The sequence below is a fragment of the Pavona decussata genome, unplaced genomic scaffold, assembly GCF_977016875.1.
Source record: "Pavona decussata unplaced genomic scaffold, jaPavDecu1.1 SCAFFOLD_11, whole genome shotgun sequence".
In the NCBI taxonomy this organism is placed as follows: domain Eukaryota; kingdom Metazoa; phylum Cnidaria; class Anthozoa; order Scleractinia; family Agariciidae; genus Pavona; species Pavona decussata.
In genome coordinates, this window is record NW_028145434.1 from 3,133,366 (window position 1) to 3,160,950 (window position 27,585).

A 27,585-nucleotide genomic window follows, 5' to 3' on the forward strand; every position below is an offset into this window, starting at 1 on the left:
TTGGACAAAACACGTAACGTGGGACAAAAACGGAAGGTGGTTATCTGACGATAACAATCGCTCGATTTGATATCCATTGCCTGATCCTTGTTCGAAGAGGAAAGTTAAACAAAAAAAAATGTCCCAGTTTTGGTCTTAGTCTCTTGTAATCCCATCACAGTTTTATAAAATCTTGTAAACTAGTTAGCTTGCATTTATTTGGCTGCTGTCACGCTGTGGCCATCGCTTGCTGTGTTGTCTTGTCCACAGCAAAGCACGCGCGCATCAGAAATCAATCGGAGAGTTACAAATTAAATAAACCTCTTCCCGGCTTGCTTGTATATCGGATGAAAATACCCTCGGCTGAAAGGTTGTCCTCACAATTTTACCGTTGCCTTCGAAGCATTACTCCTCGGCCATCTGTTCATTTTCCGGACAATCTGTCAGCTTTCGGCATTATCTATCGATAAACTAGCCGCCCGAAAGAGTTTATTTACTATGCTTATACTAGGGAAAATATGACTTATATAAAAATAGCCGCCATCAGAATGATATTTCTAAACAACAAATCCACGTAGGCGCAGGAGATTGCCACGTTTTTTGCATTTCATCAGCAAACTTAAGATTGCTATTTGAAGCCACCTAACAAACTTGTGGCCCGTTATTTACGAAAAGCAACACGTCAGGAAAGCCAATTAGGATGCAACCCACAGGGTACAAAAGTGGACAATTCAGAACACCGAGATTTTTGGTGCACTTTGTGTTTTTTGGTGCGATGCAGCAAACTGTAGACTCCTATATTGAAGTGGAAACGATAATTGACCAAATGAAAAACTGATCATCCATGTCCTTTTCTTTGCTAGTATAATCTGATTCTCCTTTTCCCTCCATCTCTTTTCTATTGTAATATTAATGATGATGCAAAAAATTACGTTTTACTTTAATTTTGTTGCATAGCCTTATTTAAATATGGATTGTTATGTAAAGTTACGTTTTTTCCGTTTTCCAGCATGTTTGTAATTTATTGTAATTTTTTTCCATTATGTTCTCGTGCTCGTCTTGTCCCGCCTCGACTAGATTTGTGGCTATTGGCGGGACGAGCCCCTTATATCATCTGAATTTGTAAATAAATTGTTGTTGTTGTAAAGAAAAAAAGAAAAAGAAAAAAAAAGTAAGGTGTGGGAGTGAATGTGGAGCCTCAAGATATTACTGAAAAAATACTGCGATCTGCTTGTAATACGGTCGAAATACTGACAGCAAATGTCGCAATAATGACAACAAATAAACTCCGAAAGGAAACAAGTATCTAGCGTTATCTACATCGCAACAAAAGAACAAAACCGAACTTTTTCTCAAACAACGTATCACAGGGCACAAATGTAAATCAATATCATCGCAAAAAGAAGAAATTTGTGATTTAAGAATGCAATGACCTTCCCAGTTTTTGTTTTAAAGTTCTTTATTTATTGATTGATTTATTTTTTTGTGGTGAAATTCAGTTATCACGAAAATGAGTCAACAAATTGAAATACAGTAAAGATTTCAGGTGTTAAATTTTCCCTTAAGCAAACATAAGAAATATTTGCGATGCTTTTACCTCTGAAATCCTCTATAAAAGAACAAATTAATGACTTTCATGGCCTTGAGAAGCGAGGCTCTGTTCGTGCATGTCAAGTTTCAAATTTTCAGCAGAGCAAACACGGGCAAACAGCCAAACTTAACCTTTGTACAGTGCAACGTTCTTCTTCTCCTGAACCTGAAATTCTCGATGAACGAACACGTTTCTGACCATCCACGGAGACCCAGGGGGAGTTAGTCGGGTAGCAGGGATTTCCGTGCTTACAGTAAACTTCCGCCCGCGAAAATCCCTGCTATCCGACTAACTGCCCCTGGGTCTCCGAGGATGGTTTATGACTCAAACCAAAACACTGTTTGGGGATGGTAAGATTCTGTTACGAAAAGCCAGAACTTCCTGTTCATCTGCCCTGCATAGTGTTAACGGCGGAGTAAGAGGGAGTTCTGAGACAGGACTAGTCACATCTCGAACGTCAAACAGGGAACGAACCTTGTTACATCAATCTTATACTAACACTTACCAAGCAATACGAAATAAAGAACTGGTGGTTTGTAACTTATTGGAAACCGAAAAGGCCTCAGCTCGCGTAACGTCCTCCCAATTCATAGTAGATTTCAAACTTTCAAAACACTTGAAAAAAGTTAATCCAGTACAGATCTAGCAAAATTTTCATGAAACGACACCGAAACACGTGTTTCTTGGCCCTGAGAAGGTTTAGAATTACGCGAAAGAGAGAAGAAAAGCGACAAAACCATCAGTTCATATCGCACTCTTAACAAGCATGACTTGAGAGAATAAGGAGGCTAGTTTCTGAAGACACTGTGGTGCTGAGCCTGTGGGCAGTAGAAACGATTGTTTGGTTTTATCAACAGAGTTGATAACTAAAGCTAATTTAGGCACCGTAAAGAGATTCTCTCGCAACGTCATCACTCGAATCTCTTTACCTTTAGTAATCAACTCTGTTGATAAACCAAACATTCATTACTTGAGCGAGCCCGTTTTCAAAAATTCAGGTAAAGATATTCACCACGTGATTGGTGGTCCAGAACTGAACCATAAAATACTTAGTGTCTCGCCAACAATTTGCAAATTACATCCGAATCCCCGCAAGTACTAGATATGAACTTCTCATCAAGAATTCTTCGCATGTCGCTTACTTTCACAGCATTTAGTGTCTACTTCAAGTTCCAAGAGGTTTTTTTCCGGGTACTCCGGTTTTTCCCTCTCCTAAATTCCAGTTCGATCTGGAAAGTGTACCCCAATGAGTGCTCTGCGTTAAATACATCGAAACTTACTTAAAGTGATTTTTTTCAATTGCATTTTAATACGCACAACCTTACGCTCTATAAAAACGAGGTTTATTCTGACTACACTATAACGAAACATTCAATGTGAAATAGTTTATTGAGGAATGGTCAGTCAGTCATCCGACAACAACAATGTGTCCTGACATATACTTATTACAACATACAATATGCTATAAAGTCTAACTTGAAAAGCTTGAAAAATTAAGTGTACCACGCCAGATACGAAAAACCACTAAAAAACCACTCTTTAGATGTGGCCAAAAAATATGTGTAAACGTATTCCCCATCTATTGCAGCGGCACAGAACCTCGAGGAAGAGGTACAAACAAACCCATAACTCCATAGAAAAAATTTAACTAAATTTGAAAGCAGCGAACAGGAAGACTGACTGAGCTAGAATGATTAATATTCCCCGCTAAAACATTAAATACTCAAAACTCTCCCTTGAGAATACTAAAACCTCTCAATCGTGCCACCAGAATAGTAATTTCTGACTAATTCGTTCCTTAGTCACTCAACCGTCAGAAATTACATTTTTCGTGGGGAGGTTATTATTTTCACCTGACGTTTCGTTTCCTGATTGCATATTGACTGACTGCATACCAAATCTTTTACAGATATTTACGAAAACTAAAGGCAATCAACCGAGGTTAATTGTGCGGGAGAGTGGGATGGAGCAGATTATTTTAGGTTCGGGGGATGGGGAAGAAGTGGAGTGGCAAGTTAATGGGAGGATCGCACAGAAGAAAAATCTCTGGCCTTTGCCACTGATCTCTGGTCATTTCCACCTAAATGTTTTACAACAGAATATGTAAATTTTATGTCGCGCAATTCTTTGCAAGAATTAACCTCGCTGTTTGATAGCCTATTTATCATATAGACAGGAGTGCTTTACTGGAAAATACACCACTCGTAAAATTAAAAGGAATCTACATCCAGGAGCCGAGTGGCGAATTTTCCATATCCTCACTAGTGAGAATATTGATGATGTCATTTCCCGCTTTTTCACGGTTGTTTGTGCAAAACGTCGGTGAAATATGGCGAACGATAGATTTGTCTATGTAATGAAGAGAAAATTACACGGTTGCTTGAAGATATGAATTTTGTTTTCTCGTGTTAAAAACAGTATATTGTTTTTACAACTCGAAAATAAAATTCATATCTTCGCGCCGCCGTGTAATATCCCCTATTTTTGTACACAATTGAAGTCTGGGCTTGTGCCTTTGAGGGCAATATTTACCTGGAATGTTATGGCTGTCAATATCACGGGCGCAACCACCGTTTTTTATTTCTGGAATCTCGGCGGAGGAGGGAAACGGTTCCTGTGAAAGGGTTTGGCAAGGAATAGGATCCCAGAAGAAAGGAAAAGAAAGAAACCCGAAGTTCTAATTTACTTCATCCCACGAAGCACCAACATCCCTACAATGACTGAATTTTTGAATCGTTCAGTTTTCTATTGTAAGTTAATTTAAAAGGTTGGCTTATGTAGATAAAAGGAATCTAGAGTGGGAGGGTAAACACGTATACGAGAAAATTATTACACGTAAAGGTTTATTCATTTATCTAGTGTCTTAGCATAAACTACTTTTTTACGACAGAAACATTTTATCACCTCTATAACCATTCCGGCATCTAAATTAATTGACGTAACCTAACTAAACTCTTTCGGCAAAACAAATTTCAAGTCTTTAAGTGTTAATATAAAACGAGTTGTTTAAATGAATTTAAACATTTATTTTTTACTGCACGATGAGCTGTCGATTTGTTTTGAATTAGTTAACCACTACAAAAACAAACAAAACCTACAAGAACAGAAAGGAAGCTGAAACAACTGTTGGCCAGTAACATTTACAAGAAATGTAGCATTTTATGGCCGCTGAAATGTTGCCGAGTTGTGAGGTCTTATAGGCACAACATTTAAAAAAAACCACCAACGAACTGGCCCCAAATCGGTTTTCTTATTAATACTATGACGAATGTCCTTTACATTCTGTATTCATAGTTCCATTTTGTAAAGGCGCTGTAACACTAGGCAATCTTTCATCCAACTTGCCTCGCAATTTTCTTGCAAAAAAAGTTGCACAAACTTTGCTAAGTATAACATGCCCCGAAATGAACATGTCTCGCAATTCTTTCTTGCTCGCCGCAATCGTTGCGAGAAGTAGAAGTCGGTTCTTCTTCGTACAACGTTGAGTGCAACAAAAACGTTGCCAGACAAGTTCATTTCTGGGTATGCTCTACTAGGCAACGTTTCGTACAACTTGTATCGTAGCGAAACTGCTTATTGCTTAGTATAACAGCGCATGGGTAGGAATAACCATCCACTTGTTATTTATACTGAGAAGGCTACAACACTTGACACGTAAGGGCTATTGATCAAAAGGACGGTTAAAGATGCTGTGTGAATTTTGTCAGCTCGTGCATTTTCTCTTGTGCCACACAGAACACAGATTATTGTAAACCAAGTAACGTCAAAACAACCCGGGAATACACTGAAACTCTCAGAGTTGTCACGTACTTGTCACGCAACATTTTGTCACATAAAGCTGTGACAAAGATAGTAAGAAGTTTTTGACATGCAGCTATTTAATACCAAAAAAAAAATCCAGTTGTTGGTTGAAAATGAATCAAGAGATCATCGTGGAAATGTAGTAATCAGAGGATTGCACAAACATTTACTCAACTGAAACAGCTGTGAACAAGTACTAACGTTTTTGTTCTTAGAAAATTATTAATTTTTAATAAATCAAATGTCTATGCAATTGCTTTAGCTTCGGGTAAGAATCCCTCCCAGTACTTGATCAACTGTGGAGATACAAAGAGGAGATCAAAGTTCAAACTGTTTTATCTACTAATCGTCTGCCGCCTTCACAGCCATTTAAGAACCTAAGATCAAACGCCCATGCGTCGCTAATGGCAACTAGAATTTCGTAACTCGAATGTTTCGTTTGTTAACTTGATTTCGCTGCTCAGCAAGGACTGGGAATGATGATGATGATGGTGATGATGATGATGATGATGATGATGATGATGATGATGATGATGATGATGATGACGACGACGATACAAAGCTTACACAGTGCCCATTACAAACTTTCTACGTACTTTGTAATTCTAAGTTACAAAAAATGGTGAAATAGGGAACCTCGTGACATCTTGGTCTAGGCGGCTTACTATTCAGCCCCGGACGCAAAATGTTTGATCCAGCTAAAGCACAAAAAAAAACCATTTAAATGCAATGTTGAGAGAGGAAGCTTAACAGTAAAACATTTTCTTCAAACAGGATGTTGGACGAAAATGATTGTTCGTTTAGCCTGGGCTTTCAGATGAAAGAGTGTTGAAATGGGTCATAAGGGAGACATTCAACTTCCGGTTACCATGCATGGCGCAACAACGACAACAAAGCCTTACACGGCTTACACAAAGCCAATACTACTGATAAAAAAGGCAGAAGTGTACATAACACGTTAATACAACAACACAATAACAATGAAGATGAAGAATAAACAATCTGTTGACTCGTGACAATGAACTAAAAATACTATTCCCCCCCCCCCCCCCCAACCCCTGAGTAACAAACCTGTTGCTGGCTGTCCATCATCGCCTCCAAGTACTTGATCATCGCTTCACGGAAATCTTTCACTCGGTTTTTCTGTAACATGCAAGTAAACGATTTATGAGTCCGGGACTTCCATTGTTGAGAATAGTGTTCCACGTAAAAGACGGGTCTCAGGTCAAAAAAACCGAGAGAATTGGGGTGCTTACTATTTACGCAAACCACCCGGATGGAAATCTTCGACATAACTACGAAATGATTTAGCTTGTCTTAACAGAAGATGGATAACATGCAAAATGTATGAACATCAGCTGTAAATCCCAAAAGGAGTAATAAAAATACATCACTTTGACCAGAAGCCCATTTTTTCAGAAGTACTCCAAACGGAATGATGTGTACCATTTGATTTTCCAACTAGAATTTCCGGGTTTTCCATGTAAATGGTAAGCACCCCTGGCTTCCTGACCCGATAAACTGAATGGTAGACTTTAGAAGATTTGGAAAGGACAACACCTATTGACCCTTTCAAATGTTTCATTGACTCCCTGACTTTGAACGTTATCTGAAACACTGCCGCCGACGACTGTGAGCAATCATAGTTAATAAAAGGCAATGGTTATGACGCCTGACAAATTTCTTTGTTGTATGTTTTTGTTAGCATTTTTGGCCTTGACAGTGCACAGACGACAATAGATTTTGAAATGTGTTGGAGCAACTGACCACTAGAGGTGTTCGTGTTAAGATATTCAACTGTAGTGTGAACATTCAAACAAGGGATTGTGCACCGTCGTGGCCCTTCCAACTTAAATTGCAGCACCACTGTTTTCATGGCAAAGTTTCATAACCAGTCCCTCAATTAACTATGGAGCAATGAAACTTCTCCGTCGCATCAACCAACTGTCAACCGAAAGAAAGGAAATTATTAACCAGCGGGTGTAATCACGTCTACTACTTATATCATTTCCAGACCTAACGACCTCCAGACTCTCGAGAATAAAAATTTTCCTTTTTCCCTTTCATTTTCAAAGCCCAAACAAATTATGTTCACGAGGACATAGTCTGTGCTGGTTTTTGGAAATAAGATTCAAGGAGTTTTCAAGCACTAAAAAAACTGAGTTTTCAAGGAGTATTCAAGGCAAGTTTACTTTGTTTTGCACTCTTTCGAAATGTTTTCATCGGTCAAAAGCAACTTTATAAAAAGCTCCCCCGGATATAACCTTTGCCTGATTTTGAAAATTGTGCTCAATTCCTGAATTACTTTTATACAATCCTACCTTATTTCCCATCCGAACAAAAATTCAAGGAGCTTTCATGCTTGCGCTTGTGCTTATGCTTGCGTCGTCCCGGTTTACACGTACAACGCAACGACGCAAGCATAAGCACAAGCAAAAGAGTATGGAACGATTTCCATTCTCTTATACTTGCGTCGTTGCCAAGTGACAAGTTGTCAGCGTACATTCTAGTCGGCCATGTTGGAATCAAATCTCGCGCCAAAAGGCAGTCCGGCCGCGCGATTGTGCCAAATGTTTATGCTTCTGCGCTTACGTGTGTCACCTTGTGCTTATGCTTATCGCAGGTGTAAACATCCTTGTGCTTATGCTTGCGTCGTACGTGTAAACCAGGCTTTACGGGCACCTCTACAGTAGGGACACTTTTACAGACATATTCCCCGGTCCCGAAAAAAAGCTCAGATCAACTAACCCTACCGAACTAAGTACCCGGTTCGAGTGCATATTTCCGTTCGTTCACTCCAGCAGTCAACATTAACTTTTTTCTCGGCGCCTTGAGAGTGGGAAGATCTATCGTTACAATGTTGACTGTTACCTTATTATAGGAAATTAACGCTTCATTAAATTAACGCAAATTTAAAAAAAATCCCGTTAATTTCAGTCGCTATAATTTTTTTTAACGTACCGGCCGTAATTGCCGCCACTTAAAAGTGGCGCGTTAATTTCCGCGATCTTAATTTCCATTATTTTCGCCTCAAATTCTCGATACACTCCAGAAACGAAAGAGCACTGTTTTATCAGGGTAGAGATCCGCTTGTGTTATGGACACTGTGAAGAACGCTCGAAGTGGCCAGATTCCTTCGCTTAACCCCTACGTTTACGGACAATTTCGGATTTTTACACCTAGTGTTAACATAAATTCGTTCCTGTTGTCTCATCAAATTCTGTTTCTTTGTGTAGACTGTGTAAGCCGCGTTAATTTCCCTCATTTTGAAGTTTAGCACCTCTTTCTCGTTAATTTCCTTTTTTGGGAAGTAATCATTCCTCCAATTCGCATTAATTTAAGTCGCGTGAATTTCGAATAGCTTAATTAACACGAGCGTTAACTTCCTATAATAAAGTATGTTGACTTCATATTTTTCACAAGAACGAATACACGTGAAGTTGCTTACCTCAAACCTTGCCATCTCCTTCTGAATCATTTTGGAAATCTTTCCAAAGTCTTCCTCTCCTTTCTCAACCTTTTGTTCCCACTATAAAAATGTAACACAAAACCAATACTAACTTATAGGCAATACTAAATCGCTTACTGTACTACACGGATAAGAGAGTTGGTTTCTAAAGAAACTGTGGTGCTGCGTCCGTGGGGAAGTGGAAACGAATGTTTGTTTATATCCACAGAATTGATCAGGTAATTTGGTCAGCGCAAAGAGATTCAAGTGCTGACGTTTCTAGCATCAGCGCTTCACAAGAGCGAATCGAATGGTTAACGCACGAAACGTCAGCACTCGAATCTCTGAACGGTGGGGCCATATTAACTTGTCAACTCTGTTGATAAAACCTAACTGTAATACAGTCGAACCTGTATTAAGCGGTCACCCTCGGGGAATGGCTAAGTGACCACTTAATACAGGTTGACCGCTTAATACAGGTTGCACAGAATACATCACTTACTTGGTTAAGAAAGTTCGGCAATAAAATGGTATGACAAAGGAGAGCATGGTATTGAAACAGACTAGTAAAACATTAACGCCACGATTGTGCAGCTCATTAGAAGCTCAATTGCCTGGCACGCTATTTGTTACCATATTTAAGTGGTTTCCTTTTACAAGGTGACCGTTTAAAACAGATCAAGACAATAGAAACAGCTCGCTGGGACTTAGTAAAGGGTGACCGCGACCGCTTAATAGAGGTGACCGTTTAATAGAGGTCAGGATTACAGTAAATAAGGGAAGTAATTTTCGGGACTTTGACAACTGACCTCTTAATAGAGGGTGACCGCTTAATACGGTGCCGCTTAATACAGGTTCAACTTAGCACATTGTTCTTACCTCTTTAACCTCTTCCTGTGCTTGAGGTAGTTTCTCGTTTTTAGAGGCCAGTTCCAACTTGACCAGAGCTTCTCTTTTCTTCGTCAACATCTGCTGAGCATGTTGCCAGTTACTGTATGAACGAACTCGCTCATGAAAGCTTGCCTGTAAAGAAACAATTGGCGCATTGTCAGCTAAAATTCTCTTTGCCATGTCTAAATCTAAATCAAACTACGTGATACTCGCAAAGGGACTTGGGGTAGCCACCATTGCGAATGTGTAGGTGCCAGAGGTAAAAAAAAAAAAAAACGGTGAGTGTAAGTGAAGGTACAGTTGAAATAAAAATAGCAGGGCTTACTGCAGGCGAGGTCAGCTGTGACGGCATGTGTGGCGGTAGAACTAGGGCCGTTTAGTTGTTTATTACCAAAAACATTATCTCAAGTCTTGATATTTTCCGCCAGGTCTCGAGTTTCGATCAATGCCGATCACAACATGTTTAGAACCTTGGGCCGTTCTAGTGTACTACGGTGCAACATACTGTAAACTGCCGCTTATAATCCCTGGGCTTATACAACTTCGTTAAGGGTAGATGGGATTATAAAAGGAGGGGCTTATATCCGAGGGGGCTTATAACCCCCCCCCCCCCCCCAAAAAAAAAACCTTTTGAAACGAGCTATAGCATTGTTGATCGAAATACGTTTATCATTAACTGGTTTTCAATAAAGCTTTAATACGTCAATATTTGGAACAAAATTAAAACTAACAATACCAACGAAACTAGAAGGGGCTTATATCCGGGGTGAGAGGGGGGGGGGGGGGTGTATTTTTTGATTTACAGGTAAATGGGCCTATAACCGGGGTAGCTTATAAGCGGGTGGGTGCTTATAAGCGGCAGTTTACGGTATCAGTATTAGATGTGAAAACATACATGCACCTACCTTGACGGCTTGAATCAAGCCAATGTAATCCTTCAACAGTTCAGCTAGTACGTAAAAGTCAGAATCAGCCTGCAGTAAAGTATAATGTGAAGGTGAGAGAATGCAAGAACAGAGCTCAGCACTGAGAAAGAACAGAGAAAGCGAAAAGGAGTTAGTAAAACTGTAAGACCAAGAAAAGCGAGGAGAGGGTCCGGCGCGAAGGTCAATCGGTCCCCCGCCATTTTATGGGCAAACCAATATGGCGCGGGTTTGTTTTCTAAGGATTCAGGGTAAATTTTGGTCCCAGACCCTTGAGTTCAATTGTGGCATCAAACATGTTGCATTCCTTTGGCCACCTCGTTTACTGAACACTGTGCAACCTCGTCCAACAACGTTAGTTCAACAATGTTGGATGATGTTGCAATCGTTTGGCCAGGCCTCAACACTATTTTCAATTCCACACTCATTCATAATACTGCTTGATAAAATCATGCTACAGTGTAAGTTTCTTCTCCGTGATTTGCATCGGCTTCCGATCAGACTTCGCGTTACAGTGTAACTCGCACGAGAGAATGATGTATTATTCTAGAAAGTGACACAGGCATGCAGTTTGCAGGTATATGTCCCATGAACCTAGTTTAATGGCCTTAGCTCCCACGAGTCTCCTGTAGCTCAGTGGTAAAGCATCCAAACTAGTAATCGGAAGGTCTTAGGTTCGACTCCTGATAGGAGCACTCGGATTTCTTTTTTCCGAGGTTAGCCTATGAAAAGCCTTTAGTATGGGAAGGGAGAATTTGTAGCCTGAAGTTCTGACACCAGTTTATGTCAAGCACACCCAAAACGAACTGAGGGTCATACACTGTATGGACACTTTCAAGAGATGTCTCAAAACTAGCATATTGTCAACTTTAACCTGCCGTATTCGTATGGCATTTTCCTTATTATAAATTTGAAAGGACTTTATTTCCTTAGGAGTATTTTATTGAGCTAATGAGTATTGTTCATATTGTTCTGCGCATTTCATAATTTTCTTGCTTGTACGGAAGTGCGCAGTATAAGTTTATAATTATCAGTATCATCAAAATGTCACTTTACATTTTCTTTGACATTTCTACCCATAACATGGAAAGTGCATTACCAACAAGCATGACTCATATTGCCTGCCTACTGAATCGCTTTGCTAACAGCTGCTACACGTACTGCAACAGTCAAAACGTGGGTTACGGACTTTAGTCGATTAAGAATGAATTACATGAAATTAAAATTTTGTCAAGCAGACACCACCACACTGCTAAGTTCCAAAAACTGTAGTAAGACAGACAACTGCACCCTAACTGTTGCTACAACCTGAAAGAGCTGTAGATTAGTTCCTTTATCCCCACTGGGAAATAGGGGGTAATCCAGGTTTGAAGGGGGGGGGGGGGGGTGTAGCCTCGTAGACAACCACACAAAAGGGTTGAAAAGGAATGGCTAAGATCCCACCGGATTTTTTTCGTAAAGCTTAGTGCCGACCGCTATACCGTTTTTAAGGGGTTTTTTGGGCCGATTACCGTGCCTTTTTTAGAAGAGTTTTGCGTAACCGCTTGAAAACAAGGTACTAATGAATAAAAAAAATGACACAACATGTAAATGTAAACATCAACATGGTCAAAATGAATTTATGAGATGAAAAACTACTTAAATCATGTGCTACAGTATACCTGTTGCATGTGAAGCTGTTCAATTTTCTCTTCTACTTCGGCCAGTTGTGTCAGCGCACGAGACAATGTCGCATGTTCCTCCGCATTGCCTATTTAACATCAAACAAAACATGACGTCGCAAGAAAAATTAATACTAAATTTTGCCCATACGAACTTTGTATCATTTGATCGGGTGGATACTCAAGAAGAACATTGCAAAACGATCAATGTTTCAGTCCACGGAAAATCGCAGATGGTGTGTGGTACAGCTGTCATAAATGGCCAGCAAAATGACAGTGAAAACAGATCAATGGCTACATGCCAAATTGGGGTTTGAATTTGGTTCAAAACAGCAGAAACAGCAGACAGGGTAGACCTTTTCAGTTCACAAATGGCCACTTTAGTTGTGAAACTGGCTTCTGCAAACTTAATGGCAGGCTTAGAGCCCACTTGGAACTGTCGATATTTAGTGTAAAACGTACACCAAAGCTCAAAAGCAAAGTAAGAGTACATGTGAACAAGAACATACTTTTAATACAGGTGACTAAGGGTTTCCATTAAGGGCCAGCCAAAGGGGAAATTGATCATCTTTGGACACAACTTTGCCCAGCTGCTTTCAACATCTCAACCAACCTTTTCAATAAAAGACCATATCCAAGTTGACTATCCAGCCAAGGTACACTAAGCTCTTGGCCAACCGTTCAAAATCTTAATGAAACCCCAGATGACTATTTTCAACCTTTTCTTTCCTTTGCGTGGAGTGGGGTGGGGTAACATGTACAACTTCACACGGTAAAAACCAAATCCACTTACTTAACATTGCAGTTGACTTGGCAAATGCAGCAGTTGAAGAGCTCAAGTCTAAAATGAAAACATGGAAAAAAGAGTAGCGTAAATTTACTGACTTTCCTCAAGACTGAAGTCCTACTAACATTGGTCACTTCAAAAAGGAATCACTTTAAAACTAGAGTGACACAAATGCAGGGCTTGTTTCTTCCTAATGGTTACCGGTCTTGACTCCATTGTTTTGGATGGTATGTCACTGAGCTTACAGTAAGTAGTGTCAGCTCAACTCTTTTTGTGTGTGGATAACTTAATAACAAACAAAACAAGAGAAGTACTGTATGGGCCCATCTTCATCAGTGAGGGAAATGTTTTTGTAGTAAACATTATTTTACATTGGATTTTGTTTCCTTTTTTTTTGGCAAAAATTGTGGTTTACAAATGTGGATGCAACAAAGCTTAACATCTCAACAAATGCAGATAATCAACACACACTGCAAGTAATCTTCACTACGCAAAAGAAAAAAAAAGAATCTAGGTTTTCAGTGGTTGAAAAAGGATGTTTCATTTATCTCTGATTAACCTGGATGTTTCTCGAATATTATTTTCCCTTACGGGCAAAGGCATTTGCCATATTTTCAACATATAGGAGAGCCAAAATTTTGTCACAATGTTTGGTAGAAGGGAAAAGAAACGTATTAGGTTATCGTAGTGTGGATTGCCCCTACAGACATATCTTCAGACCCACCTTTGCGCTGTAATGCAAGCATTTCTACGCTTTGATGAAGCTTCTTCAGTTGCTGATCCAGAGTTTCAATTTGATTCTGCTTCTCCTCAAACCACTAATTAACGGAGAATTTAAGAAATGGCTTCCATTAAAATCTTACCACAGAAGCATACATTATTTTAATTACCCGTACAATTTACACATGTTTGTGTATCTGATCAGCACTACCACTTTTTATCAGTAGATGGTACAATTATGGCACACTAGATCAAACAAATTAAATTAATGCTTAAAAAGGCAGTGTCTGTGATGTTAATTTGAACGGCCAAAAAACACATTTGCATTCGATGGAATCTTTAAAATAATGGTTCAGTCTTGCTAACAGTAACCCCACTATTACACAGAAACTAGTGTTAATTATCTTTGGCTGCAGGTGGCCAAGATTGAAATGGTTTGAAACTTGAAAAAAATTGCTGGCCAAATTTTCAAAAAACTGAGTATAAAAGCTTAATTAAAAATAAACATTTTATGCTCAGTGCTCTAAGAGCCAACTAATGTTAGCAAAAAAAAAGTACTTTGTCAAACTAGAGCAGTTTCGACCAAAACACAGAGAAATCGCCATGACAGTGCCCCTTTAAAGAGGAAGTATCATGAAAATTTGATGTCATTTCAAAACTAAAAAATGTTTGTCTGACAACAGAAACAAACAAAACAATTGTCTAGTTTTGTTATAAATTATCACCCCGGTTCAATAAAACTGTTGATTAGTGCCTCTGGCCAGAGACAGAGTGTGTCAGGATGAATTGAAACTTGAAAAATGTTAGGCTTAAGTTTTTTAAGTTTTCCAAATTTTTCCAAAATGCACTAGAACAGAGTACAAGTTGTTCCTGTCAAGAATTGAGTTGATTTCTCTCCTCTCGTTGTTCTAGAATTATTTTGTAGCAAAGTGAAGGTCTTATTTCACCATTTTTAACAAAAGAGGTCAAAAACCCCATGATACATGTACTTCCCCTTTAAGTGTTGGCCATTTTCTTCACTAAGTAGGTTACCATGGCAACAATATCACCTGTCAAAGACAGCCCTCATTTTAACTTTTGGTGAATATGCAACTCAAATAATTAACAATTATTCCACGAGCGCGCGTTGGATATGAGATGATAGATAGCCAACGAGGCGCGTAGCGCCGAGTTGGCTATAATCATCTCATATCCAACAAGCGCAAGTGGAATAATTGTTTTATTAAAAACAATCAAGAAATATTGCTAGATTTAACTGATTTCGCTGTGAGAGAAGAACCAGAAGGCAATTTAATGGCCGCCATTTCTTGGCCATGGTATAATTGCTCATATACCATGGCCGCTCAGCCAATCAAATCCCTTGAATTGCATTAAACGATGATCTAGTTTTTAATAATTATCATAATATAATGAACTCAGGGACCCCTTACTTACAGTAAAAGATGTGTCATAATGACCCATACCTGGTCAGATTCAGACATCTTTGTTGTAAGCTGAAACATAGTGTCTCCTACAGACTTCACCAGACGCTTGAAACCCCCACCGCTCAATGCTGCAGTGTCCTTGGCTCTGGGGAGCTAACGTAAAAAAAAAGAAATAAATAAATGCTCAGTAATTGTGTTTGAAGAACAAAATCCTGCTTGCATGCATGTTGGTGGCTTTATCTCTTTCGGCAGAAAAATTTAAAAAATTTTTGGTGTTAGGATCCCCCATTCCCTCCCCCTCCCACCTATTAAAGATTTGTTTGTCTTTTGCAGCAGCAGAGTCAAGCATTCACTTAGGCTTTGACTTTTGACATGCCTGCATTATTTGTGTCAACAAGTCTTCTGTGTTGTTGTCAAACCTGCTCCCCTGACCTCTGATTACTACTTGTTTGACAAACTTTTGTAGACTTGGCATAAAAATAAATGAATAATTATATTTGGTTCACTGTTTCTCAAGTATCTGCTTATGAGTACCATAACAATAAATTTTACAACGTTGAAATAATTATGGTAACTTGATAAATACCACATCAGCTTCCAAAAACTGTCGAAAATCAGGATCTTCACGCAGAATTGGATGCCGTGCACATCTATTGAGATACCTGAAAAAAACAAAAATAATCAGGGCTTTGCAATATTGCTATGCTCTAGAATTGCCTTATTTCTCAGCAAATTTCACTTCCAAGAATGGCCAACAACAAAATACCCCATTTTACAGAGGTGTGTTAAGTGAGCTGGACCCAGTTGCATAGAGCATCTTAAGTTAGGCAGCAACCAATCACTGCATTTTCATGGATTCTCAAGCACTATTTGAAATCACTCAGGCAAGGATGATTTGCTAAGGACAAGGAGGTGAAAGAGAATACAGAGAAATCCTTAGGAATGCAAGATACGACTGCAGAAATCAGTCAGTCACTCAATCAGGCCCTGGCCTTTGAGCGGAAGTGAGGCCAGAGCCACAGTTGACTTTCCTTCACATGCTACAAACTTCCCTTCTTTTCATAAGAAAATCAAGTTGTTCCAACTTATGCTTCCTAGTTTGCATTAACAGACATGAAAAGCACGGAGGTATGTATCACAACAAAGTCAACCCCAGCCTGGCATCCACCCAAGGCCCAATCACTCAGTACACAACTTGTAAACTGGGCTATAAGAAAATTCCATTCTGCAAGACGTTACCTTAAAAGCAATCAGTACAACAGGATGGATGAATATTTGACAGTCAACAACAAACTTGATGACTCACACACAGGAAATATGAGCATTACCCTTGAGAAGCAAGTGTCACAACATACCTTATTGACTTACACATACAGTTCATGCATACATTGTCAACTCTGTGTTCAACACAAGGATATTTGGCAAATGACTAATTTAGAAATTGTGTAATAAAGTGATCCTTCCTTGGTTTTACTTGAATAATAATTTATTATTGATGAATCTTTCTAAAACGTCATAACCTCCTTTAATTACATACCTCTCCAAGGCAGCTCTTCTTTTGTTAATAAAATCAACCGGAGTACTTTCCTCTCCTTTCCCTAGTTTCACCATGGTCATCCCTGTAAAATAATTAATGTTAAGAGTGCAACGTTGTTAATTCTACTACACTTTTTTTTAACATTGGAACAGATTTGATCATTTATATCAAGTTCAAAACTATAATTCCAAATGCCATTCAAGAAACAAAAATACTTTACACTATTATCAAAAATTCTCCAGTTAATTATGGTAACCATACAATGCATAAACTACTACTAGAAACTACATGTACATATTTTCTATGACACACATTCACAAATATACATGTATATCAAACAAAAAGGCTTTGTTTTCAGCATCAAAAATTTATGTCCAAGCACATTAATACAAGCATAAATTTTAGATCCTGAAAACGAAACCTGTTTGTTTGGTATAATATGACAGGATCAAGGAACAATTTTTTCTCTAACATACATGTACAGGTATATGGTATGCACATTGACATGTATATGGAATGGAATTGGGACCTTTGTGCTTTTGGGAAGCAGGGATGGTGGAGTCCCACCAATGTGGCCCGGGTTCAATTCCTGGTGTTAACGTACAGGGGTTGAGTTTGTTGTTCTCCTCCTCCTTGCTCCGAGGGGTTTATCTCCGGGTACTTCAGTTTTCCCCTCTCCTTATAAACCTTCACTTCTAAATTCAAATTTGATCTGGAAAGTGTCCCCAATTAGTGCTCTGCACTACATAAATAAATTTATACATTGACATTTAAAATAATAATTAAAAGTGTTTTATTACATGTATTTTATTTTATTATAACATTAATGTCAGACTTGAACTAAGTGAAATATAGATGGTTACTCAGGTTTAAATAGGGAGAGTCCTTTGTCTCTTAATTCAGGGCCTTTTACAAAAAAATTATAATTGGCCAAAACTGCAAAACTATATGGCAATTTCAGGGCAGATTGTGCGAGCAACAGATTGTGTAATTTTGTACTAGTCTGAAATGTCAGCCGTCTCCTCCCCCTAACCCACAGGGAGCGCGGGAGAGAGAGACGTCTGAATTCTGAGCTTTATAATGCCGGCCGGTGACGTCACACAGTAATTTATGCAATTTTGCATAAATAAAAACCTTTTAAACACAATGGCGGCCACGAGTCATGGAAGCACGCGGCTTGCATTGCAGCATTAATGTAGGAGGTTGTGTGCGTTTTGTAAGCCGTAAAATTTGAAGACAAAGCATCAAGAATGTATATAATAATAATAATAATAATATTTATCCAGGGAGCCCACTCGCCTTGGCGGTTTTCAGTGGGGCCCTGCAAATTAAAAATGAAATAAAAAATAAAATTACCTAAAAATTATGCGGGATCGCACTTCATTTTCCACCGAAGATGAATTAAAAAAGGTTCCGATAAATGTTTTTAGTAAATAAAGTGTTGACAGGCCAGACACGACTCATATTAAAGCTTGTGGTATGGTGGTATGAAAAGTGGCTTCTCGTTATGGTTTTTTTTTTTTTTTTTTTTGAAATAAGAGTAGGTCCTTCAGAATATTTCTCGAAGCAATGGTTGGTTTTGAATTAAAAGTCATTTGCTCCTCAAAATGTTTTTGAGGTTAGGCAACGCCAGGTGGTAAGTTGTGATAAAAGAAAGAATTTTGTTTCGCAGGTTATTTTTTCAATGAGATTGTGGGGGTAGCCTCTAGCCCAAAAGTGTGTTTTGAAGTGGATGATGTTGTAATAGAATGATTTTGCAGAGGAGTTGTTTCTAAAAAGTCTCAGGGCTTCATTTCTTATGAGTCCTTTTCTGACCCCGGTGGGTGGCAGGAAGAAAAATGTGTACAAGAAAGTCTCTGTGGGTTTAAAGTGGATTCTCTTAGTGAAATCATTCTATTGCAATACCACCAACTTCAAAATGCGCCTTCAGGCAAGAGGCTATCAAGACAATCTCATTGAAAAAATAACCTCTGAGATTAAATTCACTGAACGGAAGTCGGCTTTACAACAAAACGAGAAAGTGCGAAATAAAATTCTTCCCTTCTTCAAAACTTACCACGCGGCATTGTCTAATTAACCTCAAAAACACCTAGAAACCAAACATTGGCTCGAGAAATATTGTAGAGATATACTCGTGAGAGCAAAACTACGTTAAACGAGAAGTCACTTTTCACACCATGAACTTACGAGTTTTGTCTGGCCTGTCAACACTTTATATTCGCTGCTGAAATTAAATATCTGTTTTCCCAAGTTCGACCAATAAGAAATGGTTATCTATTTCAGTTAGATAAGAACCAATCAAAAACTACCTACCATATTTGCAAAAGTATGTGACGTCACCGGACGGCATTATAACGCTCGGAATTCAGACGTCTCTCTCTCCCGCGCCCCCTGTGGGTTAGGGGGAGGAGACGGCTGACATTTCAGACTAATTTTGTACAAGCCAATTTTGCAGTTATTTATGAAACAAACTTTGACTTTTTTCATGTACTACACTATATTTCATACAGAATACACTGTTTGTGGTAGTTGCCCATACTCCAGAGAGCAATTTTAAATTATTTACAAATCATGTTGTCATGCATACTGTACTTTCTGCTGAGCTTTAAAAGCCAGCCAGAGCAAAAATATTAACATTTTATTTTCCAGCCAAATTGTCAGTGTTTTCATATCTTTGAAGAGTAGTGTTAAGGTCAACTAAAAGAACTGATCAACTGCAGTATTACAGGGGACAGGTTTTGAAGCATACTTTTCAAATGACAGAATATACAATATAATTATTTTTTTCTGAATGGAAAACCCTGTCCGTTTGAACAAGAGAAGACTGTTTTTAAACAGACAGCATTTATAAGCTGTCCAAACAGCCTCCTACCATTCTGGAATAGCTGATAAATGGCACATATTTATCATGGTTTTTAGCTCTTCAAATCTGTTATGGTAAATTCTTGTACAAGAGGTCACATACATGTACATGTATTTGTTGAACAGTTCATTCCAAAGTCTGATCAAATTGAGGCCAGTTATCCAAAATTGCACTGGCCATGGTACAATACTAAAGACCCTGGTTAACCATAGTGTTTACTTGTTTCTTGTACATGAAAGTACAACCTACCGACAACAGACTTCTCGGGAGCTGGGGGCACAATACGGCCTAGGTGAAGGAATTTGCTGTTCAGTCGTTCATGAAGGCCAAGGAAGTCACTGAATCGACGTTTGACACTTGTCTCAGCACTCTTGAATGTTGGCATGGTTGTCTACATTAACAAAACATTCAAATTAAATTTGTTGTAAAAGGTATTTCTTTAAACAACCTTGCTCTCTCGCCTTGCGGACATCTCACTATTACGGACACCCCGATAATATGGACAGCAACTAGATCCTTGGCAAAAATAAATTATAGACATTTGACTGAAACATATTCCCCCTATTACGAGCTCTCACTAGTAAGGACACTAAGTCACGGTGGCAACGGATGTCGGCAACAAAGGGAGTTGACTGTTGTGACCCACAGTTAATTACATCTTATAACACCACTACGATTACCAAATATATACAAGTATGAATTAACCAATCAATCAATCAATCAATCAATTCATTTGCCAATTTCAAAGTAATTACATGAAGTTATATATGTAGGTTAAATTACACAGTGGGCAGGAGCTCTCGGCAAGCCCTTTTGGACTTTACCAAGAGAGCCCCTGATCAATCGCACATGGCTGTGATGTACAATTTGTATCACCAATCATTATTTTTATGATGAATACAGCGTACATGTAGATTTAAAATGATAAATGATTCTTTTAATTATATTTATTTAAAGTTTATAGTCTCCAAAGTTTAAATGTCCTGAGTTTTAAACATAATATTTAATTCTCCCGACTACAGCCTTATGAGATATGGAAAGATCAACAAAAGCAATAATTACAAATGCATGTTAATATTGGGTGCTTAAAAGGTTAAAACGGGTTGAAAAATTAAACACACTGGTGACATACTATGCAAGTACAGTGTCAGCAAATTTGCTGTCAGTCATTACCATGCTTGCATGTTACGGCAACATTGGGGAATATTCCCCAGTAGAGACCTAATGCTAATTCAGTGAAATTATACAAGCGCAAATAATCCCATGAACAATAAAGGCTGTGCCATGCAAGTCCTGGGACACAAAGCAATAAAATTTTACATTTGAAAACAAGAAGGTAGGACAGATGTGCGCTGTGCAAGAGTATCTGTAGGACTGTGTAGCTTACCTGAGTGTTTACTTTGAACACCATGTACGAGCCCATACCATCACCTGGAAAGCAGAATCAGATATTAAACAAATTCCTATTAAATACTTCTTTATATGGTGGAATGCCAGGAGTCTCCATTACTTGGAGCGTACAACACTCATACAGCACTAAACCTACATGTAAATGTATGTTGTGACATTTTCAAAGATCAGTCTAACTTGGCAATAATAAGTTATCCATTTGAGGCTTTTGATAAGTTAACAAGGTTCCTGAATTCACTGAATTCAAGGCACTCTGAACTCATGCTAACTTCTAATCTAAAAAGATATGCCCAGGTGAAGGTCTGTGAAAATGCTGCATGTGACCCAAACATTCTTCAAAATGTCCAGCTTAAAATTGGATGGAGCAACATCAAAGATCAAATGTACACTGTACACATATGTTAGGAATTACATGAGTTTATTTCTTCACTCTTCACTCTGTTTTGTGTTGTTTTTGCTCATAATGTTTTGCATGTCAGGTTGTGTAGATTGTCATAATTTTTCAAAAGAGACCGTTTAATCAGAACTCTATACACAAAATTTGTTTACACTTTGAGTCCTCTAACACTGTTACATGTATACATACAAAATGTTAAGCAGAATTTAGCAAGTGCTCTTTGTTTCCAAAAAGAAAATTGGGGGTAACCACCCTTTTTTTTAGAGATACACCTAATAAAGCAACAATAATTCTAAAAAGCTGTAAAATATAAAGGAATGTATGGCTTTTTTTTCCAAACTGAAGCTTTATTCTCTCTGAAAAGTGCATGGTTACCCCTGATTTTCTTTAATGGCTTCAAATAACCCTCGCAAAGATCTGCTTACCCCCAATGTTCATAAGCTGCGCAAAAATACTCCTGTATTAGTAGGCACCGTCCTCAGTGCTTTTCAAGTAACAATGAACAGTCAACATAATAAACACTGTATGAGGTATACAGCACATACCAACTTTCTCAGGATCTGTAACTTTAATATCCATGTCAAAAGTATCAGTCTCTTCTTCATCTATAGCTTCCTTTTCCTAAATAACAAGACATGACATTGAGACAAAAACGTCTATGGATCACTGGTTTCATGAAGACAGTTCCCAACTCTGGTATCTCCTAACATTCACTTTAAGCCTTCAGTATCATAAATACCACAGCGTTTTAAATTTTTGTAGCTCCTTTGTCTCAGCTGGTTACTTGCAAATTTGATCATATTTATTTATCTATTTATTTTCAATTGTTATTAATCCTTTAGAAGCATTTTAAATTAAACTCAAAAGAATTATAGCACATTCAGTTTATCTATCAGAAAAATATAAAATTATCACTCTTATCATTGATTTGACTGAACACACATGACTGTTTCGAGATATTAGAGAAAAAGAATTGCGTTTACAGCAAAACAAAAACAGCAAGCTGTTTTCCGCACGCGGCAAATATAGGATAAACATGGTCACGTTGTCATATCTCATGTTTGCTGTTTGGTGTAAACGTCATTCTTAACCTCTCTATTAATTAAATCTTTCCAACCAGTGATTCATCAAAATTAGTTTTAAATACATACATGTGTCAGTAACATTACATTACGTGTACCACTCCAAATAGAGAACATGCGAACTTTTTTCATTGTCTATTTTTTTATCACTTGTTATCCACTTGGTCATGGGACCAGTCTTGTCTGTTTTTTGCCTATGATGACACTCATTCAATTAAAAGGGAATTGTTTACTACTTATCACCAAAGAGACCTTGAGTTGAGCAATGACCAATGCTAAACAACTGGTTGTTACTTAACTCATAATCCAGTGTTCACAGCAGGGCAAGTGCATGCACAAGTTTTTAGAAAATAACTTTTTTTTTATTTCTTTCAGAAAATGCCTAGGCACACGAGAAATGTTGTTCAGTTCTGCCATACTCTGCAGGCTGACTCACCCCAACAATAATTCAAATTAAAATAACAATAATTTTATTATTGCATGTTATCAGGCAGCTTGTAGTCTACAAACCAGGACCCCCTTTGAAAATAGTGTTTATTACTCTGATGGGGTTATCTTGTATAAATATTATTATTATTATTGTCATTATTATTATTATTATTATTATTATTACTATTATTATTATTATTATTATTATTATTGTTAGTTATTGTTATTATTATTATTATTATTTTATTATTATTATTATTATTATTATTATTATAATAGAGAGATCTAGTGTTATGTTTACGGCAAACGGTGTAGGGCAGAATTGACCAAGTGACCATGTTTATCCTACATTAGCTGCTCGCTGTTTACTCCAGTTTCTCAGAAAAATTATTAATTTTCTGTAAGCATCAACGGTCGGAATTAATTATCTATGAAGTCATTAATTCAAGAAAAAGGCAATGCAAATTTCACCATTCCCATTTGCCAAAACAGTGATTCTAACTCCCCCCCCCCCCCCCTCTCAAAAAAAAAATCTCTCTTATCTCTCTGTCCGACCTAAAGTGGTTCAATCTGTAATGACGGAGGGGGGGGGGGGGGGGGGGACAGGGTTAGTGAAAAGGTTACACATAGTTTTGTCAAACAACCAGATAACATTTGCCCACAAACTGGAACTGGATTTTGCTGAACATTCGCTCAAAATTTATTACATATGGCTGGTTCGCCTGGACACATGTACACGTAAGCTTACATGCTTAAACTTTTGTGGAAAATTGGTTACAGGCAATGGACACATAAGAGACTTATAAATTTTATACTTATAGTAAGTTCATATTTTATAAACCCATAATTTTGTAATTATTTTAAAATATATCACTGCTATTTAATCCTTTAATTTGGCAATTTTAAAGAACGAACGTCTTTGCGCAAAAACTGCCCATTGATATTCGCTAATTAACTAGAATTTGTAAAAATTAGCTACGTTTACGAGTGCTCAAACGGAGGTCAAGAGAACTCTAATTGGTAAACGGAAACAGACTAAAAATAACACACTAAACAAGAATCCAACCTCGGGCTTTTCCTTAGGAGGCAGTTCACTCTCATCTTCGCTAGGTTTGGAGAGATTTGTGACATCAACGGAAGCTGCTGCACCGGAGGTAGGCAGGTCCGTCTTCTCTTCACCCGGATCAGTAGCACCTTTATCGTCACCTTCGGACTTCTCGCTTGGCTTCGTTTCGCCACCATCTAGAGTAATTTCAGTGGTCTCTCCGATGGTGAAAGGATTGCTGTCTGCGGCCTCATCTCTCTCAGTTTCTTGCGTGTCAGCATCGTCGTCGAAAAGAGCAGGAGGTTCGCGATCTTCCGCCATCTTGACTTTCGATGACTGTGGTCACGTGGGTATGACCTCGACTGCGTGTTGAAGTGTTCTCCGTTATTCCGTATCCCGTATCCTGTATCCCGTTTCCCGTATCTCGTTTCCTATATTCTCCTCTTCCTTTTCTTTTGCATGTGCCATAACTAATGTCGTTTGGCAACCGTCAGGATTCCGTAGTGCAGATGTTTGTGTTTTCCTGTTTTTCTGTTGTCTTTTCCTTTCTTCTTTCCTCTCCCCAGGCTCTTCTTTCTCCTTTCTTTCTTTCGAATCATTCTGATTCGCTGTCATGTCGTTTCACGAAAGGCACTCAAGTTTTCATCGGCCACCTTTCAAAAGATCCGGCCAGTAAGTATGAAGGATAAAGTTTTTCATTCATTCATTCATTCATTCATTCATTCATTCATTCATTCATTCATTCATTCATTCATTCATTCATTCATTCATTCATTCATTCATTCATTCATTCATTCATTCATTCATTCATTCATTCATTCATTCGTCCATCCATCCATCCATCCATTCATTTATTCATTCATTCATTCATTCATTCATTCATTCATTCATTCATTCATTCATTCGTTCATTCGTTCATTTTTATGTTACAGAATTAACATGTTTTCTCACATTTCTCTACTACTACAAAAACGTTTTTCAGTTGTCAACGAATGTGTAATGTATGTCAAGAACTACAACTGCTTGAACCATTTTGTCTATCATTTTTTAGATTTTATTCGTTTATGTCGTTCATGTAATTCATTGACTTCTGAAATATGTATTAAGTAGCAATGATAAATATAGTCAAGATTGAAGAATATTATTTGTTTAATATAGTTTTGAGAAAAATACCTGATATATGAAGTTTTGTAGTAGGAGAAAATGTTGACAAGTAACGTTGAGATTTAATTGCCACAATGAATTTCCGTTTTTTCAAGAAATATTCAGCTGTTTTCAGATTTGTTATTTGCTTTATACAGAGTGACCACTTTTTAATTTAGTGCCCAAATTGTGTTAAATTTTATACTAATGCTTCAATCAGTGTTACTTTATTTATTTATTTTTTATTTTAGTTTTGGTAATAATATCTTTTAATATCTTACCTGACGTCTCTGCAAACATTTTGTTTACTCTGTCGCATTTGCAAGCAATTTATTTTGTCTTTTCAGACCCTGCAGTGCAAACAATTTTTTTCAATATTTCTCATACTCCCCTCCAGAAAAACAATGGTCCCTCCTTTACGGACACCGGTTAAATACGGTAACGGACACTTTTTTTGTGACCCGAGGGGCACGCTCTCATACAAAGAGTTAACCTCGCTTTAAGGACGTTAGTTGTCTGCACACTGTATAAATATTATTGCCTAATATCCAGTCCCTCTTGCTGAAGAACAAACTAAAATGTCCTTGTAGAGCAAAGTCACGGACTATTATAAATGATTATGTTGTCAGTTGCGTTTGAAGCTTAGAGCAAACATATTACAGTCATTACAAACATATTACATTACAGTCGAGCCTCCCATAAACGGACTCCCTTGGGGTCTGCTTATAGGAGGTTAAAAATGTAGTGTTTGTATGTAGCTGAGAACACGAAGAAGTGTCCACTTACGAGAGGTGTCAGCCTACAGGAGATGTCCGCTAGCGGAGGTTCCTTTGTAATTTCAGTGCGAGACTACTTGAAGAGACTACAGTTTGAAGTTATTACAGTTACTGAGACATTAAACATCGTTCTGTTGCTATTAAATTGTATGCTGTGTTCGTGACGGGTATTCCGAGAGCCCGCTATTATTTATTTCTTTGTATTATCCGGACACCCCGATAATAAAGACACCTTTGCTTGTTCCGTGTCCCATTGGTGTCAGTATTAACTGGATTCCATGACATTACGAGTAAGTACCATTGAGAGTATTGTGATTCAGATGATATATCGACCTAACATTAATCAAGTGAATTATGGTTGCAATTTACATCTTTCATGGCCACGCAGGCTGCCAGCCAGTAGCTACCCGTCACTGATTTAGGTCGTCACGCAGCACTTCTCTTGGGGGAAAGCATTGCGCATGCGTGTCTTCCAAAATAACGGCTCAGTGACCCCGCGTTATCCCTATCCAGCGGAAATGCGGGCTCTGGGAACGAGACGACTAGATACTTACAATTACAGGAGACTTTGTAGAGGTCACTACCTTTTCCTTTCTTCTGATGAAGGGAGACAAATTGCAGACGCCTGTCCCCGGCTAACAAAAAATATCTAATTTGTTTGTGTTTCTTTTCTCAGCTTCACTGTGCGTTTCGTTAGTTCCGAGTGTAGCTTAGTCGGCTTCGGACCTGTCCACAAGAATGCATTAAATCCGTTTTAAAACGAATTTGTTGTGAGAAAATTTAAGTAAATAGCGTCATACGACATCGATTCCAGCCTAAATCCGAATATCTAGGCATGCGCAACCCCTAGCCTGCGAGCAAGCTCTCTTGGTAGTGGGGGGGCCGACCTTGGCTCTCCATGTGAAATGCAAAAGGTTGAAATATCAAACTTGTCCCAAATCTCGTCGGTAAAACTGCAAGAGCATCGGTACTTTGAAGTAATTAAAAGCATTGGCAGTTTGACTTTGCTCGGGTTTGAATTCCAGAGAAAACCTAAGTTATTTAGAGAATTCATTCTAGCAACCTTCACAAATAGAAACTCCGCCACCATTTTTGTGTTGTCAACACGACGCACGCAAAGAGCAATGACGTAAGCACCAAATTCAATATCCACCAATCAGCATTTTGCGTCGAACAAGATGCCTGCTATACTGGCATTACGCGTAATGCTGGGGCTGATTCATTTATTCCAACTGTATGCTTCGCCGATTGATAAAACTATCCTTGCTAATGGAATAGTTTGAGTCAGGACGATCGCGTTACGTTATTTCCCTTGTGTTACGCTACTCAGGGTTTCAAGGGAAATTGCGGGAATTCCATTGCGATAACGTAAGCTTCTCAATGACCTCTTTTCAGTCTCGCGTCTTGGTCTAAGACTGTCAAACAAAGCACGATTCCTTCGCCAGGAATTTACCAATTTCCACCGTTTTAAATGTCGGGTGCTTCTTAGAAGTTATTCTTTCGATTCACGGCTTCAAAATGGTGAATTTTTTGTTTGAAAACGGCACACTTGAGTCCAGAACATGTTAACAATATGGCGCCAAATTTAATCTGTTTTTAATAAATAGATCAAATGATGCGTTGACGTCACACAGGTAGGGGTGAGTGGGTCCCCTCCCTCGCGATGTAAGCGACAAGA

The 27,585-nt window shown here is 38.3% G+C and overlaps 1 protein-coding gene across 1 annotated transcript; it reads right to left on the reverse strand.

The window, feature by feature from the left end:
• Nucleotides 1–4,396: 4,396 nt before the first annotated feature.
• Nucleotides 4,397–24,340, reverse strand: LOC146488223 (sorting nexin-2-like). The gene is made up of 15 exons (XM_085122377.1): nucleotides 24,010–24,340; nucleotides 21,978–22,053; nucleotides 21,013–21,056; nucleotides 19,875–20,016; nucleotides 16,763–16,844; nucleotides 15,812–15,887; nucleotides 15,265–15,378; nucleotides 13,806–13,899; nucleotides 13,088–13,135; nucleotides 12,295–12,383; nucleotides 10,616–10,684; nucleotides 9,699–9,842; nucleotides 8,820–8,900; nucleotides 6,443–6,514; nucleotides 4,397–5,667 (listed from the first exon to the last, which is right to left on the reverse strand). The coding sequence occupies exons 1-15, from the start codon at nucleotides 24,307–24,309 to the stop codon at nucleotides 5,617–5,619; spliced, it is 1,482 nt and encodes a 493-aa protein (XP_084978503.1). The 5' UTR covers nucleotides 24,310–24,340; the 3' UTR covers nucleotides 4,397–5,616.
• Nucleotides 24,341–27,585: the final 3,245 nt, after the last annotated feature.

What these genes read in the sequence shown, in the direction of transcription:
- LOC146488223 (XM_085122377.1), bottom strand. Translation starts at nt 24,309, where the DNA reads ATGGCGGAAGATCGCGAACCTCCTGCTCTTTTCGACGACGATGCTGAC. An exon ending in AGAAGAGCTGCCTTGGAGAG is followed by an intron (nt 15,888 to 16,762) that starts GTATGTAATTAA and finishes TGTTTTTTTCAG; the next exon opens with GTATCTCAATAGATGTGCAC. An exon ending in AGTTTTTGGAAGCTGATGTG is followed by an intron (nt 15,379 to 15,811) that starts GTATTTATCAAG and finishes TTTTTACGTTAG; the next exon opens with CTCCCCAGAGCCAAGGACAC.